Source organism: Neomonachus schauinslandi, chromosome 3, assembly GCF_002201575.2.
Source record: "Neomonachus schauinslandi chromosome 3, ASM220157v2, whole genome shotgun sequence".
NCBI classification, from domain to species: domain Eukaryota; kingdom Metazoa; phylum Chordata; class Mammalia; order Carnivora; family Phocidae; genus Neomonachus; species Neomonachus schauinslandi.
In genome coordinates, this window is record NC_058405.1 from 115050237 (window position 1) to 115064890 (window position 14654).

The following is a 14654-nucleotide window of genomic DNA, read 5'->3' on the forward strand; positions in this document are numbered from 1 at the left end:
ATTATCATATGGGAGAAGAGTGGAAAAGACATTCCTGGCAAGGAAAATATGCCAACAACTTTTAAAAATTAATAAATTATTTATCATATTTAATCACATGGTTATGCTGATATGAAAAGCTCATGCTAGCACCAACATCAGCATACAAATGAACAAGCAATTTGAAAAGGTAAGTATTTAAGTGGTGAGATTTCACTTCATTTATGAATTGCCCATAGCTGTTTTGGAAACTTTTATTTGCCCAAAACATAAAAAGTGGAAGCGTATGTCATTAATTTAAAAAGAGACTTCACATATTGGTTTCATGACTTCAGCTCAGTCAGACATGAAGACCCAGGTGCACTGGATGCAGGCATTAGCACAACACCAAAAAAACCAAGAAAATGAGGTGCTGAACAGTCCACATGATTTAGAACTCATTCCACCAGTCATCACTATGAATGCAAATGTCTCATTTACATAAAGCCCACTCATATTGATGCTAATCGGGAGCAAAGGAGAAGCTATCACCTCCTAGCCAGCATCAGATACAGGAAATCAGAATTCAAATTATTCCCACTGGAAATGGTAATAGGATCTTTCAAATTGTTACGTTGATCAGCTTTAATATTTGGGTATTAATTCAAGAAATACCTACTGAGTAAAGAGCATTTATTGAGTGCTTACCATGACCCAGGCATTGTCCTAAATGTTTTTGTGCATTTTTCATATAAATTTTTACAACAATCCTAATTAAAAGGTTCCATTATTATCCCCTCTTTTACTGATAAAGAATTGAGGTTAAAAAAGCATGAGGGTCTTGCCTAGTATCCCAAAGTGTGTCTATCTGATTTTAAAGCCCATGCCACCTGCTCAATATTAATTAATTTAACTCCAATGGCACCCATCTCCATGTGCTCATTCCCACTCCCATTCCTAGAAACAAAGCATCCAAAGAGTGGCTCCTTTTCTTCTAAAGCAGAAAGGAGAAATATGGAAGGAATAAGAATGGTAGTAGCAACAATACCATTGAATTGTCCACTTGAGCACACAGGAGAAAACCCAATACTTACATTGTCATTACATGCCATTCTGTTTTAATCAGGCAAGGGTAGCCATAATCTGAATCTAACTGAGGAACTACACAGCCACAGACACCAGGTACAAGATGTGCTGCCTAAGTGGTTGTTCTTAGCAACTACTGAGAACAACTTAAAAGGTGTAATGCAAGGAAGTAAGATTAATACATTTATAGCCAGATGCACCTGTTAATTTCTCATGGTACCAGAGTTCTTAAAATGTTTTATTTCGGGCAATCTGTAGGAGTAAGACATAGAAGCCAAGTGAATCAGCACAGAAACTGGCTGTTGATTCTTTGATTTTGACAGCAATATTTGTTTTCATTTTGAGAAAATTGTTTTGGGATCTTGCACCAGCTTATATGCCATTCTGTTGGCAGATGCTTCTCCCCATGGCTTCCCCCACACAGGATGGGTCTCAGCTCCACCAAAGATTCCCACACCCTACCTCCCTGGGTTTTCATACCCACACTGCTATGCAGGTTCCCACAGAGGATTCTTTTAATAATGCATCTCTTAATTCCAAGCACCACCCACACGACAAGATTCAGGGGAAACTCACTTTACAAACAAGTTGGGGGTAATTAAAATCAAGTCCAACATAAGGCAACAACTTTAAAACCTTTAAATATGGTTATTTCCAGAGTTCGTGAGAAAAGTTAAAAAAAAAAAAAAACATGAAACAAAGTTAAGCTCTTTTCAAATGAATCCCACGGATGCACATCCACATTACTGTCTTCTATACACACCCTTTTAGAAGAAACCTACTGCCTGACCACAAAAGTTTCTTTTCCTGTAGGATCAAGCCACTTAAGACACCAGCAGCAATGGAGTCCCAAACTTACGTTTAGCCACCAATAACCACCATGGTGGATGGTGAGGTGGGGTGAAGAAGTTTCAATACTCTAGGTTAGTCTCCACCCACCCTAGGCCCAGGTAGCCCTCTCACTCTTCCTGGTTTTTCAGCAGAGAGGCATTGTATTAACACACACAGAGGAATTTTCAGCGAATGTTACCAGAGAATTTCCAGAAAATCACAACCTCAATCCATCTTAAGGAAAATAAGTATTTCCTTAAATACAATATACATTGACTTTCTTCTCAGTGTGTGGTTTCCCACAGACTCATTCTCATGCCCAGAGGCCAAGATCAGGAAAAGCAGTCTTTCCATACCACTAAGGCAGGTGTCCCTATTTACTATCTTCTGACCATACCCACAGCCTAGCTAGCACTTCAGAGAGATCCCTTTTCTCTCCCTCAAGCTTGATCAAATTCTTGGACATGGCATCTGTCATACTCATCACTGTAAACAGAAGGATCAAATGAGGACTCACCATTGCCTGGTTTATAGCAACTGTTCTGTAGTCAAGAGCAATGTTCTATCACTTCCATTTGCGGGGGGGTTATTTAATACAAATAGAAATTAAATAAAATTTCCTTGTATACTTTCATTCTAAAATTGCAGCATTTGAAGAAAAAGCCCATGCATTAGTTCTGTGAGTTTTGTAAAATATTTCATGCTGGTTGGCTCTGTTGTTCCAAGTAACACCTACTTAGTGCAATAATTGTGTGTGTTTATTAGACAGGGCTGTAATACTTATATGCTATCCATGGTAGGTATTTGATAAATTGCTCCATATCAGAATAGCCTAAGTCTCAAGAAAACCATAAAATTTTTTTCTTTATAGTTCAGAGTCCCTCATCTGCTCCCTCTCTTCTCCTTTTCTGACTTCCTTTATTCCCTCCTTCCATCACTTCCTTCTTTCAGCTACCATGTTTTCGCCCCAGAATATTTGAGAATTAAGGGTTGGAAGCAAATCTGAAACATCTAAATTACAAGAAACTAAAATTGTGTACTTGTGCTTTTCCCAGGTCCTTAAAAGTGAATGGATATAAAGCAATATGCAAAGCATAGAGCTTGCTATTGCTTTTAGAGCTCTAACATTTTTAGAAACTCATGGATAGGAAGAATAAGGAAAGCCTGGCAGAGAAATTAAGAAGTAGTTTCATTATTCAGCGGTCCTTAACAGAATTATAGAGGGAATAATTTGGAAGATATAGATTTGGCACCACCATCCCAGTCGTAAACTGACAGGACAAAAATTATTTACCTAAACCAAGAGTCAGGAAACTAAGGGCCATGGACCAAAAACCCAAGACACTGCCTATTTGTGTTAATAAGGTATTATTGGTAAATGTGTACATTTACCCATAAATTTACTTATTGCTCATGGCTGTTTTTTCACTGCAATGGCCAAGTTGAATAACTGTGACAGAGACTATGTGGTCCATAAGGCCTGAAATATTTATTATCTGGCTTTTTACACAAAAAACGAATGTAATATTCAGAAATCTTATGTCTCATACATTAATTAATATGAACAGAAACAAGATCTCTAAAAGTATATTCATCATCAATTTGTATCTTATGTTGTCCTTGCATTTGAAGTCACCACTACTGCAGTGATTGTTAGAACATGTTGCGTCTATGTCCTACAGTGTTTATCGGTGGTAAAATGAGTGATGCTCACAGTCTTTTTCACAAGCAGAACATGTAGAAATTGGCACTTGGCTTAATCACTGCCAAACCTACCAGCAAACCCTTCTGCAGACTTCTTGGAAACTTCTCTTACCGCTGTTTCTGATTGCTATAAGCCATGATGTTCCAATGATCTGAAGGCATTAATGCTGTAGTTGAGTACAGAATGAAATTTCATTGGTTCAAATTCTGATTCTACAATTAATAGCTGTGCAAATAAATAAATAAATAAATAAATAAATAACAATTAATAGCTGTGCTTTGGTTTCCTTGCCTATAAAAATGGGATAATAACAGTATCTACCTCGCACTGTAAGACATCTAGAACAGCATTGGGCAGTATGTGCTTACTTAGCACTCCATAAGTACTAGCCATAATTTTATTATTTGCAGGTATGCTTCACTCTGTCGTGAAATATGTGTTGTGTACTCCAGAATAACAGTTACTTCACTTTACCTTGTAATTCTGAAATTGACTGTGTGTTCCACGTAATAGTTTCATGTTAAACATGGTTATGTCTTAGAATTAATCCATTAGTCAATCAGTAAGTATATGTACGGCATCCACTCCATGCAGAGCAAGACATTAAAAACTGCAGGGATACAAAGTAAGCATGAGAGCTCTTTCCCTCAGTGGTGGCGGAGGACAGTGCAGATGTGGCCAAGTTTAAGGTTCAAGACCCTTACAGCAAAAAGGAGGAGCTGCTTAAACAGTTGGAAGACCTGAAGGTGGAGCTGTCCCAGCTGCACATTGCCAAAGTGACAGGTGGCATGGCTTCCAAACTGTCCAAGATCCCAGCTGTTTGCAAACCCACTGCTCGTGTTCTCACCGTCATCAGCCAGACTCAGAAAGAGAACCTCAGGAAATTCTACAAGGGTAAGAAGGATAAGCCCTGGGATCTGCAGCGCAAGAAGACACATGCCCTTTGCCACCAGCTGAACAAGCAGGAGGAGAACCTGAAGACCAAGAAGCAGCAGTGGAAGGAGCAGCTATATTCACTGCAGAAGTATGCAAGGCCTGAGCACCAGGATCAATAAAACACACACAAACTGAAGGAAAAAAAAAAGTAAGCATAAGATAGAATCCAGTCCCTAGTAGAACTACTAGCATTGGCACCTGGAGAAATGGTTCTATCTGCCCATAGCACAAGCAAACCAAAAACAAAACAAAACAAAACAAAACAACACCAACAACAAAAACAAGTGATTATCCTCTGACATTCTTCCAGGCAAAAGGGAATGGGTAAGTCAGAACACCTTTAATATGGAATGAGGCATGGAAATCCCATTGTAATTAGTCTGTGCCACTCAATTTAGCATTTGTAAAAATTCAAAGGGAAGAGAGAGCTCAGTGAAGCCTGCAGTGGTCCTGTGGGGAAGGCTTCATGGATGAGGAGAAATATGAATTTATGTATATAAACAGAGAGGGGAGGTCTTGTAAAGCAAAGGATCACAAAGGCAGTCTGCTCATGACATGGGCAGGGAACCAGCGGTTATGGGGTGAAGCTGTTCACAGGGGCCACATGTGAGATGTGGACTTGGCCTCAAATCTAATGGCACAAATAATACAAGAATGTGAATAAAGGATATAGAGGGACTGTGTGGGCTTTTTATGGAAATTGCCAACCTCTCGAGTTTTCAAATGGAGGCACTGGTTTGATGGTATCTGCTGCATTTAAAACTTGTTCAGCTCATAGTTAGTTGTCAAGTGCAACCCTGAATGTGGGGGCAGGAAAGGATGGTGGGGCAAGTCAACTTAACTTTGAGTGGGACAATGAAACGGAATGTTAGAATCTCAACAATTTGCCGGATGGTTCGGAAGAGGATCACTTAGAGTCAATGAAGAAACTAAGAAGCCATGATTGAGGTGTAAAGTAGGAAGAATGTAACATGGAGATAGGAAAGACCTTCAGAGTGATAAATGAGAAGGTTAGTAACAGACTAGTCACAGCAAGTGAAGCGGGGGAGGGGAATTAAAGATGACCCAAGGGCTGCCCCAGAGGGACCTTAAGAATAATGATGCCCCTGGCCACAATCAAAGATTGGCAAGGAGGACAGGCTCTGCATATTACTTGCTGTTCTCTGCAAAAGTACAGTAGTATGGTAGAGAACAATGACTTTACAAACACTGCATATAAACATCTACTAGATTCCTTTTGTGTGAACTTCAAAAGAATAGTCATGGCTCCAGTATTTCTTATGGCATCCATAATTCATTATCTTGAAAATATTTCCTATAAAACTAAAACTACAATCTGTATGTGGGAAGCTGACTCAGAGCCAAGCTGCCCCTTTGGCAGCAATCTGGGGAGAACCACCTACTGCTGCAGAGTCAGCTTTTCTCAAAATGTGTATTTGGTTAAAATTTTTTTAATGAAAAATAAAAACTTAGTGCCCTGAAAACACTTCCCAGCTACACCAAACCTTCCAAAATTTCTTGTGTGAACAACCCACTACTCAATAGTCCTGAGTACTCATAAATCTCTAGAAGGGAAGGACTCAGACACCCAATAGGGTGATTATGATATTCAGATAACCAAGAGGGTGATTATGATATGAAGGAAAAGGAGGAAGCATGTGTCTGAAATCCACCAATTTATGGTAGATCTGATTCTTTCCATTTAAGTTATCGCTTTTAAGTAAATACTGTCTTCCAGATTCCCCCCCCGACCTCTGCCCCTCCCCAAGGAAGGATCTGGTTATACATAGGGGTTAAAAGATGTTGAAGTGGGGGCGCCTGGGTGGCTCAGTTGGTTAAGCGACTGCCTTCAGCTCAGGTCATGATCCCAGGGTCCTGGGATCGAGTCCCGCATCGGGCTCCCTGCTCTGCGGGGAGCCTGCTTCTCCCTCTCCCACTCCCCCTGCTTGTGTTCCCTCTCTCGCTGTGTCTGTCTCTGTCAAATAAATAAATAAAATTTTAAAAAAAGATGTTGAAGTGGCAGAAAGAGAGCTCAGATCTATGCACTCAGGTTCTTCTGCTGGCCTCAGGACTCCGTAACAGTGCGGCCAAGAGAGATGAAGAGAGAGATGTTGGCACCTTCTTCAACCAAGAACATTATACTTTCCTGACTTACGTTCTCCAATGCACCAAGGTGAATGACACCCAACAAAAAGGGCAGAGTAATGGCAGCCTCTATGCTACACCAGGGGAAGTGCCGACTGGCTGGGCAATGCCCAGCAGAGGGCACCACAGTGCCCAGGGAACTGAGTCCTGAGTCTGGGCCAGGAAAATAGAGGATCAAATAAGTGCTGACATTCATTCATGAGGTCAGTTGACCCAAAATTCCTGAGTAGTTGGGAAAAATACTGGGTTGGGTTTTCAAGGGGCTTGAAGCTCTGCAATGTCCAACAGGGGTAAAGGCAGTATACAGTCATTCAGACTGCATTATCCTGACTGTAGGCAAGGTCTCATTCTGTTGCCATGGTCAGCAACTTTAAGAGAAGAGCTTGCTCCCAGCCTCTGCTTCACTAGCACCACTGACCCAGCCCCATCTTCTGCCTTCTTCAGACTGCTCCTTAGCTCAGCTGTCACCTACCCCAGAGCTATGGTCTAGAACTCAGGAGATGTTTTTGAGAGAGAAGGTCCTAGTTACCTTACACTCTTTATATATTTTTAAAAATTCATTTTAAACTTCGAAGATTTACCCAGATTATAATAATTATGGCTAATATTTGTTGAGTTCTTATATTGTGCTCAACACACTTACATATGTAATACACAGAGCAACATTTGGAAGTAGATAGTATTCCCCTTACCTTTCCATGGTTGGGGCCTGAGGCACAGAGAGGTTAATTATCTTGTTCTAAGTCGCAGCCAGTAAAGTGGCAGGATGAGAATACAAACCCAGGCATTCTTATTCCAGAGCTGTTTTCTTAATCAGACATAGATACATACATACACACATGATAGGTACAGATAGACAGACAGATGGTAGATGGATGGATGAATAGACACACACTGATATGATACCTGGAAAATTAAAAGGAGCAAAAATGTAAGATTGTTAGGACTTTATATGTAGAAGGCACTTCAGAGACCATCTGGTATAGTGATTTTCAAACTGGACTAAATCTTCTCCAGGGAGCAGATTCAGGCAGTGTCATGTAGGTTAGGTGAGCAAGGGAGTGGTTGAGGCAGCAAGGCTCAGAGGCCCTCTATCCCTACTGTCACCTGAACAGCTCTGCATTTGTCTGTTTTATGTACTAGGATTCTGTGTAAGACTTTTTATAGAAGAAAATTATGTTGCTAGAAATAACTTGAGAATCGTTGTTATCTATCCCAGTTACCTCATCAAAAATGAGAAAACTGAGGCCCAGTTTCATTTGAATCACACAGCAAGTTATGACAAAGTTGAACTAAGGACTTACTCTCCAAACTCATCTGTGGGAAATATGCAACACCCACAGATGACTTTCAACTTTCCCATCAGGAGCTACCGTTGAAGAAACTACTTTATTTTTTCTTTTTTTAGGGTTGGGAGTGGGGTGGTGGGTAAAGCTTGTCCTGTTAGAAACAAATGAACAATCCTTCAATATTAAGGTAAATGTGACCTGAAAAAAAAAATTACAAGGGAATCTTATTCTGTTACCTGTCACCTGCTCCTTGAATAAGAGTTTTCCTGTGGTTTATGTGAGTCTTTTACTCCAATAAGGGAATCCTCCACTAGCACTCTGTCTGATGCTGTGATCACACCAGGATTGCCAAACAGAGAAGAAAGACTTCTTTGGCAATCCTCATCCCAGGTCAGCTGTGTCCTCTTGGGTATCAAAGAAGGATTACTTTGCTGGCAGAGAGTTCCTAATAAGTTTAACACAAGGACAAAGTCTAAATACCCTGCTGCAAGGAGCACATGAAGGCAAAGCCCTCTGGCTGGCTATATAGGTAATTCAAATGGAAAATGTACTGCAGTGAAGTCAACTTACAGGCTCAGAAACCTGAGGTTGCTGTTCCAGTCCCACTAAGAGAAAGTCTATCTCACGGGAACAGACTCACATGAGTAATCAAACACAAAGAATCCCAAATACACACACACACACACACACACACACAGCACACACAACATGATGCCCATCTGTTAACTCATGGTGAGAAATTCTACTCTCAAGTGGACTGAATTGTTCACATTTACCAAATTTTGCTTTTCTTCCCAGTAAGCAAGCTATGCACAGAGCAGCTGATCATATATATATATATATATATATATATATATATATATATATATATATTCAATGAAAAAAATCAGGTTATAAGTAGAATATCAAGTCATTGACTTACAGTGAGAAACACACAATGCTCAGGAGACTGAATGATCATACAGTCAGCACATTCATTCCCTATAAACAAATGGCTTCTTTAGGATACCAAGTTATTTGCTGCAAAGTTATGGAATTAGAATTGAGGGACACGGGTATCTTAAGAAATGACTCTCAAAATAGGAAGGTTAAGGCCTGTTCATCTAGTACTGGATAAACCTGTCAAGGAAAACAATGCTTGTGTGCACCAGTCAAGAGTCCCTCCCTTTGGGTGCCTGGGTGGCTCAGCTGGTTAAGCGACTGCCTTCGGCTCAGGTCATGATCCTGGAGTCCCGGGATCGAGTCCCACATCGGGCTCCCTGCTCAGCAGGGGGTCTGCTTCTCCCTCTGCCCTCTTCCCTCTCGTGCTCTCTGTCTCTCATTCTCTCTCTCTCAAATAAATAAATAAAATCTTTAAAAAAAAAAAAAAGAGTCCCTCCCTTTGATGAGGTTGGATGAGCCCTGCTCACACCTGCCCCTAATCTCCTTCTGTGATTCCATGGCTAGCCAGGCCCCTCTGATGCACTCAGACTCTTCCCCACTCAGATCACAGCTGTTTTACCACCCTGGAGTTGCTCTTTCTTCACATAGCCAAAGTACCATAAGGTACTGATTTTAAACTTTAAGCTTTCAAAAGGAGTCTTATTTCCCTCCTTTTTGTCATTTTTTGTGGAGGAAGGAAGAAGGAGGAGATTGTACCAGCAGCCACAATCCAGGTTATATAAAATGAATCATTCAACTAATTCTGTAAATTTAGAATTCCATATAGAGAGCCTGCCAAAGTAAGATAAAGCACCTTTTAGGAATCATTAATGTGTGTCCATATAGACTACTATTGCTTCATTATAAATCAATTCCATTTTCCAGCTCTGCACTATTTTGAAAGTATGTTTTTACATCCTTATCAGACTAATAAGATTAAAGGATTTATTTTACTGATATATTAAACACACAATAAATGCTGTACTAACAAATCTAAGGGCAGATTCACCAATATTCTACGAGTTAACAAAACAAAATAGATTACTTTTTAATAGTTTCATGTTGCATGTCCCTTCCATTAAAATTCAATCATCCATCCCATGTCTCAAACTTACTGTTCCATCTAAATATAGCATGTATTCAAATAGATGTATCTTACATCACATCTTCTATTTTAATAAACTTGTACTAGCATACGTGGGGTGTCCCTATTCTGAATGGACTTTCCACCTAGAATATGCACCTTTCTTTTTCTGTAATAGGCAGAAATATAATCAAAATGTCACAAAGGCAATAGAGAGCCCAGCAGATGGACAAAGAAACCAAAAAAAGTCCCTCCTGGATGCAACAGGGTCAAGGCCAGTGAAACTCTATCTGAAATTGCCAGCTCTGGGATTTCTCCAAAATGAAAAGCCTACATAGAGCATGCATTCCAGGGATTATGAACTCATTTTGGCTTATGCTTTTTAAAAAGGTCTACAGCTGCATTCAAAATACATCCAGCTCATCTGGAGGCCTGGGGACTGACATGAAGCCAAGGAGCCCCAGCTGGGACATACATGCAGGAATCAATTTAAGCTCTTCTGGCAGGACTTGGGGTGGTTTGCTATAATGAATGTTAAGGAGGGGTACCAGACCATGGAGAATTGGGTGTTTATCTTTCCTAAGTATTAAAGAGATGATAAATTGATGGATAAAAGTATGCAGGAGACTCTCAGAAAAGCTATTGTTCATGCTGGGTAGATGCTATGTCAGTTTGACAATTAAGACTTACTAAAAATAAATCAGGGTTTGAGGATTGGGGAAGTCCTGACTGTGCTGTTGAGAGTAGAAGGATCACCTGGGGTTTTGTGGGGGACTTTACAACAGAAAAGAAAGAGCATTTAGTTGTAGACACCTCAACATCAGTGAAAGCAACAAAGCTCCCAACATTCTTAGAACTCTTTTCTTAGTAACTACTGCCAAGGGAGCTAATAATTGCTTAGAAGGACCATAATTCAAAGTAAAAAAAGATAAAAGAGAGGAATATTCAAAGCCTGTAATCAATTGTGTAAGTACCAAGTGAAATGATCTATAAATATCGTCATAATTCAAGATATGACTATTCAGGTTATAAGAATTCACATTTATTAGGAGTTTCATATAATACCTCTTCCTTTGGCTTCTGCAACATTTCTTCCCATTACCATGGACCAGTCTTGATTTCCTTCACCTCCTGAGCCAAACGCAGTCATCTTTGCACAGATAGTTAACTGATATTGCATTAAATTCTCCTCTCAGGAAACTTTGGTTTTGCAAATCTATAGCATCAGAAATAGTCCCAGGCATTATGCCATTTATGATGTCAACTTATCAAGTAAGTGTGACATCATTTGCATTGTTTTCACTGCTTCCTTTTGTCATTACATTGGATTTATTGTTGCTATGTGTTTGCTTAATTCACAGTAAAGTTTAAATTACATGATTATCTTGTAATAGTAGTAGTAATATGTAACTTTTGGAGCACTGACAATGTGTGAGGGACTATGCACATTATTATGCATTTTGCACACATTTATTTATTAATCCTCACACATCCTAAGAGGTAGAATACTATTATTATCCCCATTTTTCTGATGAGGAATCTGAAGCACAATTAATTAACTTATTTTAGATTATAGAGTTAGTAAGTGGTAGAACCAGGATGTTTTGTTTTTGAGTGTAATCTGAAGCGTCCTATGATAAGGGCTAAAAATTGCTTCACAAGAGTTATTTTCTAATTAATGAAAAGAAAACACCTCGTCAGGGTCTATTATGAAAACTTATTTTAACAACTATTAAAATAATTGTGCCCAATTTACTGTTGTTTTAATCTAAGTCAATGTTAATTTGAAGGTTCAAAAATACATGACCTAACAGAACATGTACAGGATTTGAATGCTGAAAAGTTTGAAATGATGATTTTAAAAAATCAAAGAAAATCTTAAAAAAGAGAGTACATATTCATACATTAGAAAACTCAACAGAATAAAGGTATCAATTCTCCCCAAACTGATCTATAGCTATAGGAGAATTTCTGTCAAAATCTCAGTAGGGTTTTTTTTTATGTAGACATAGACAGTTTATTTGAAAATCATATGGAAAGACAAAAAAAATTAGAATAGCTAAAACAATTTTGAAAAAGGTGAATAAAATGAAAGGAGTCACTCTACCCAATACTCAGGCTTACCACTAGCTGCAATAATCCAGACACAACTATCAGAAGAGTTAAAATAAAAAATAGTGATAACACCAAGTGTTTTAGCAAGGATGCAGAGAAACTGGATCACTCTTGCATTGCTAGTGAGAATGTAAAATAATATAGCCACTCTGGAAAAATGTTTGGCAGTTTCCTACAAAATTAAAAAGTACACATGCATTTATCATATGACCCAGCAATTGCACTCCTGGGCAATTATCCCATAGAAATGAAAATCTAAGTTTACATAACAACCTGTACATGAATGTTCATAGCAGCTTTATTCATAATACACAAGAACAGGAAATAATCCAAATGTCCTTCAATGGGTTAATGGTTAAACCAATTGTGAACTGTGATATACTCATATCATGGAATAGTACATAGCAATAAAAAGGAACAAATGATTGATACGTGGAACAATTTGGAATAGATCTCAAGAGAAATATGTTGAGTGGGGGGAGAAAAGCCAATTCCAGAAGGTCACATACTGTATTATTCCATTTATATAACATTCTTGAAATAACAAAATTATAGAAATGGAAAAGAGATTTGCAATTGCAAGAGGTTAGGCATAGTAAGGAAAGGAGTGGATGTGGAGATGAGGAAGAACAAGAGGGGGCCTCCTCGTGATGGAACAGTCTTGTATCTGGACTGTGGAGGTTGTTACACAAATCTGCATGCGATAAAACTGAATACAACTACACACACACACAACCTGAGTGCATGTGTCTGGATTGTACCAATGTCAAGTTCCTGGGTTTGGTATTATATTTTAGCTGTGCAAAATGTTACTCTCAGGGAAAACGGGGTGAAGGATATCCAGGACCTCCATGTACATTTTTTTGGCAACTTCCTCTGAATCGATAATTATCTCAGAACAAAAAGTTAAAACAAAATATGACATTTTTCCCCATTTAAATTATTGGGAATTTCATTTTTGAATCACAACGATTTATCCCCTTAAGGATCTTTTTCAGGAATAAATTACCCTTGCAAAACAGGGGAAGACTGTTCAGATAAAAGGCTGTCCTTTTCCTTTGAGCAGAAATGTTCTCTAAAGGGGTTTGGGATAAGATACAAAGCACATTATGTGCTGGGTTCCCCTCCCTGAAGCACCCATACCAACCCCCAGCATTTTGATACCAGGAAAACCAAGTTCTATTAAGATCAAGAACAACACTGAGGAGAAAATAAGTCACCAAAGACAACACTCAGACTAAAAAACTTCAATGTGCATTATGGTTTTTGTTAAGAGTCCAAAACAAATCTTACTAACCTTATAGCAAATTCAAAGGTCAATTTATAACAAATTAAAAATTCTCCAGCTGCAAAAATTCACCTGTAAGCTACCTGGCACTTTATTGCTGTATCTTTCTCTATGTCTACATATAGAGATACATACATAGTATATAGATAGATTTAGATCTAGATATGTACTTACTTGGCACAATCCAACAGAGTTTTTAAGAAAGATTATCCAACTCCCACCCCCAGAAAATGGTGGGGGCTTGAGATGGGAGGACGCCTCAAGATTTTATGAGAAAAGGGTTGAAAACAACTCCTGTATGCATTCTACTTTTAACAAACATTATCTGAAAGACTTAACAGTAAATGAGTGGGAAACATACAGAACACATTTGGCTTTCAAGTTCACGTGGCTATTAAAATTAAAGGAAATTTGGCGACACTCAGAACACTTTCTCAATGCCTTGGTGTATGGGTAAACATCAGAATGTGTCTGGATTTTCAACCAAACTTTTATATGGTGTGTAATTATAGTTTCTTGATGGTTTCAAAGATCATAATAATTTGAAAATAACACACTGAAATCAGAGGCCATCTAGCTCTCCCATAAAATGACAAAGATGTCCGCTAAAATACTGTGTAAAACCAGCTTGTTCCTGGAGCTAGTTAAGGAGGCAGATGACAGTTGTATCACTTGAGCTTACGCACCTTTCACTCCAGCGCATGACTCAACGCAATCTACGCTGGTTTGCGCTGTCCAGCATTCATTCTGCTTCTTTGTCATCAATACAAAGCTCTCTACCATATGGTGTCATTTTTGAAATGTTAATCTGAGTGGAGCTTCTGATGCCAGTTAGGTTCCCAGCTGGTCTCTATATTGGCTATTTCACAGACATTAGCCCTGTTTTGAATTAAACTAAATTAGAGAATAAAATGAGATATTGTCATGCAAAGTCAGGCAATATTTTTTTGACATCTGCACCATCCCTGAGAGCTCTAGTGAGTGGTTATTTTAAAATTTAAGCTGAGAAGGAAAGAGCATATAAACAATTAAGTTAGGGCCAGATAACATACTGGTGTAGCACCTTAGGAGACTGACAACAACAACAACAGTAATAATAATGATGTTACTTGACAAAAGATCTCTATCCACATTGTATATCCATTTGGGCCAGAAACTAGGAAGGAAGATAGCTTTAACTAAAACGTTGATGGACCCAAATCTCCAGTTTTGCCTGGCTAAGGAAATAGCCACTGAGATGTATGTGGATCAGAAACGTACCACTCGTTTTTTTTTTTTTTACCCTGTCATTCCCCT

At 38.9% G+C, this 14654-nt stretch overlaps 1 protein-coding gene across 1 annotated transcript; it reads left to right on the plus strand.

Moving 5' to 3' along the window:
* The first annotated feature begins 1924 nt into the window (after nt 1-1924).
* On the plus strand, nt 1925-4635 carry LOC110592328 (60S ribosomal protein L35-like). The gene is made up of 2 exons (XM_044913610.1): nt 1925-1934; nt 4232-4635. The coding sequence occupies exons 1-2, from the start codon at nt 1925-1927 to the stop codon at nt 4633-4635; spliced, it is 414 nt and encodes a 137-aa protein (XP_044769545.1).
* Nucleotides 4636-14654: the final 10019 nt, after the last annotated feature.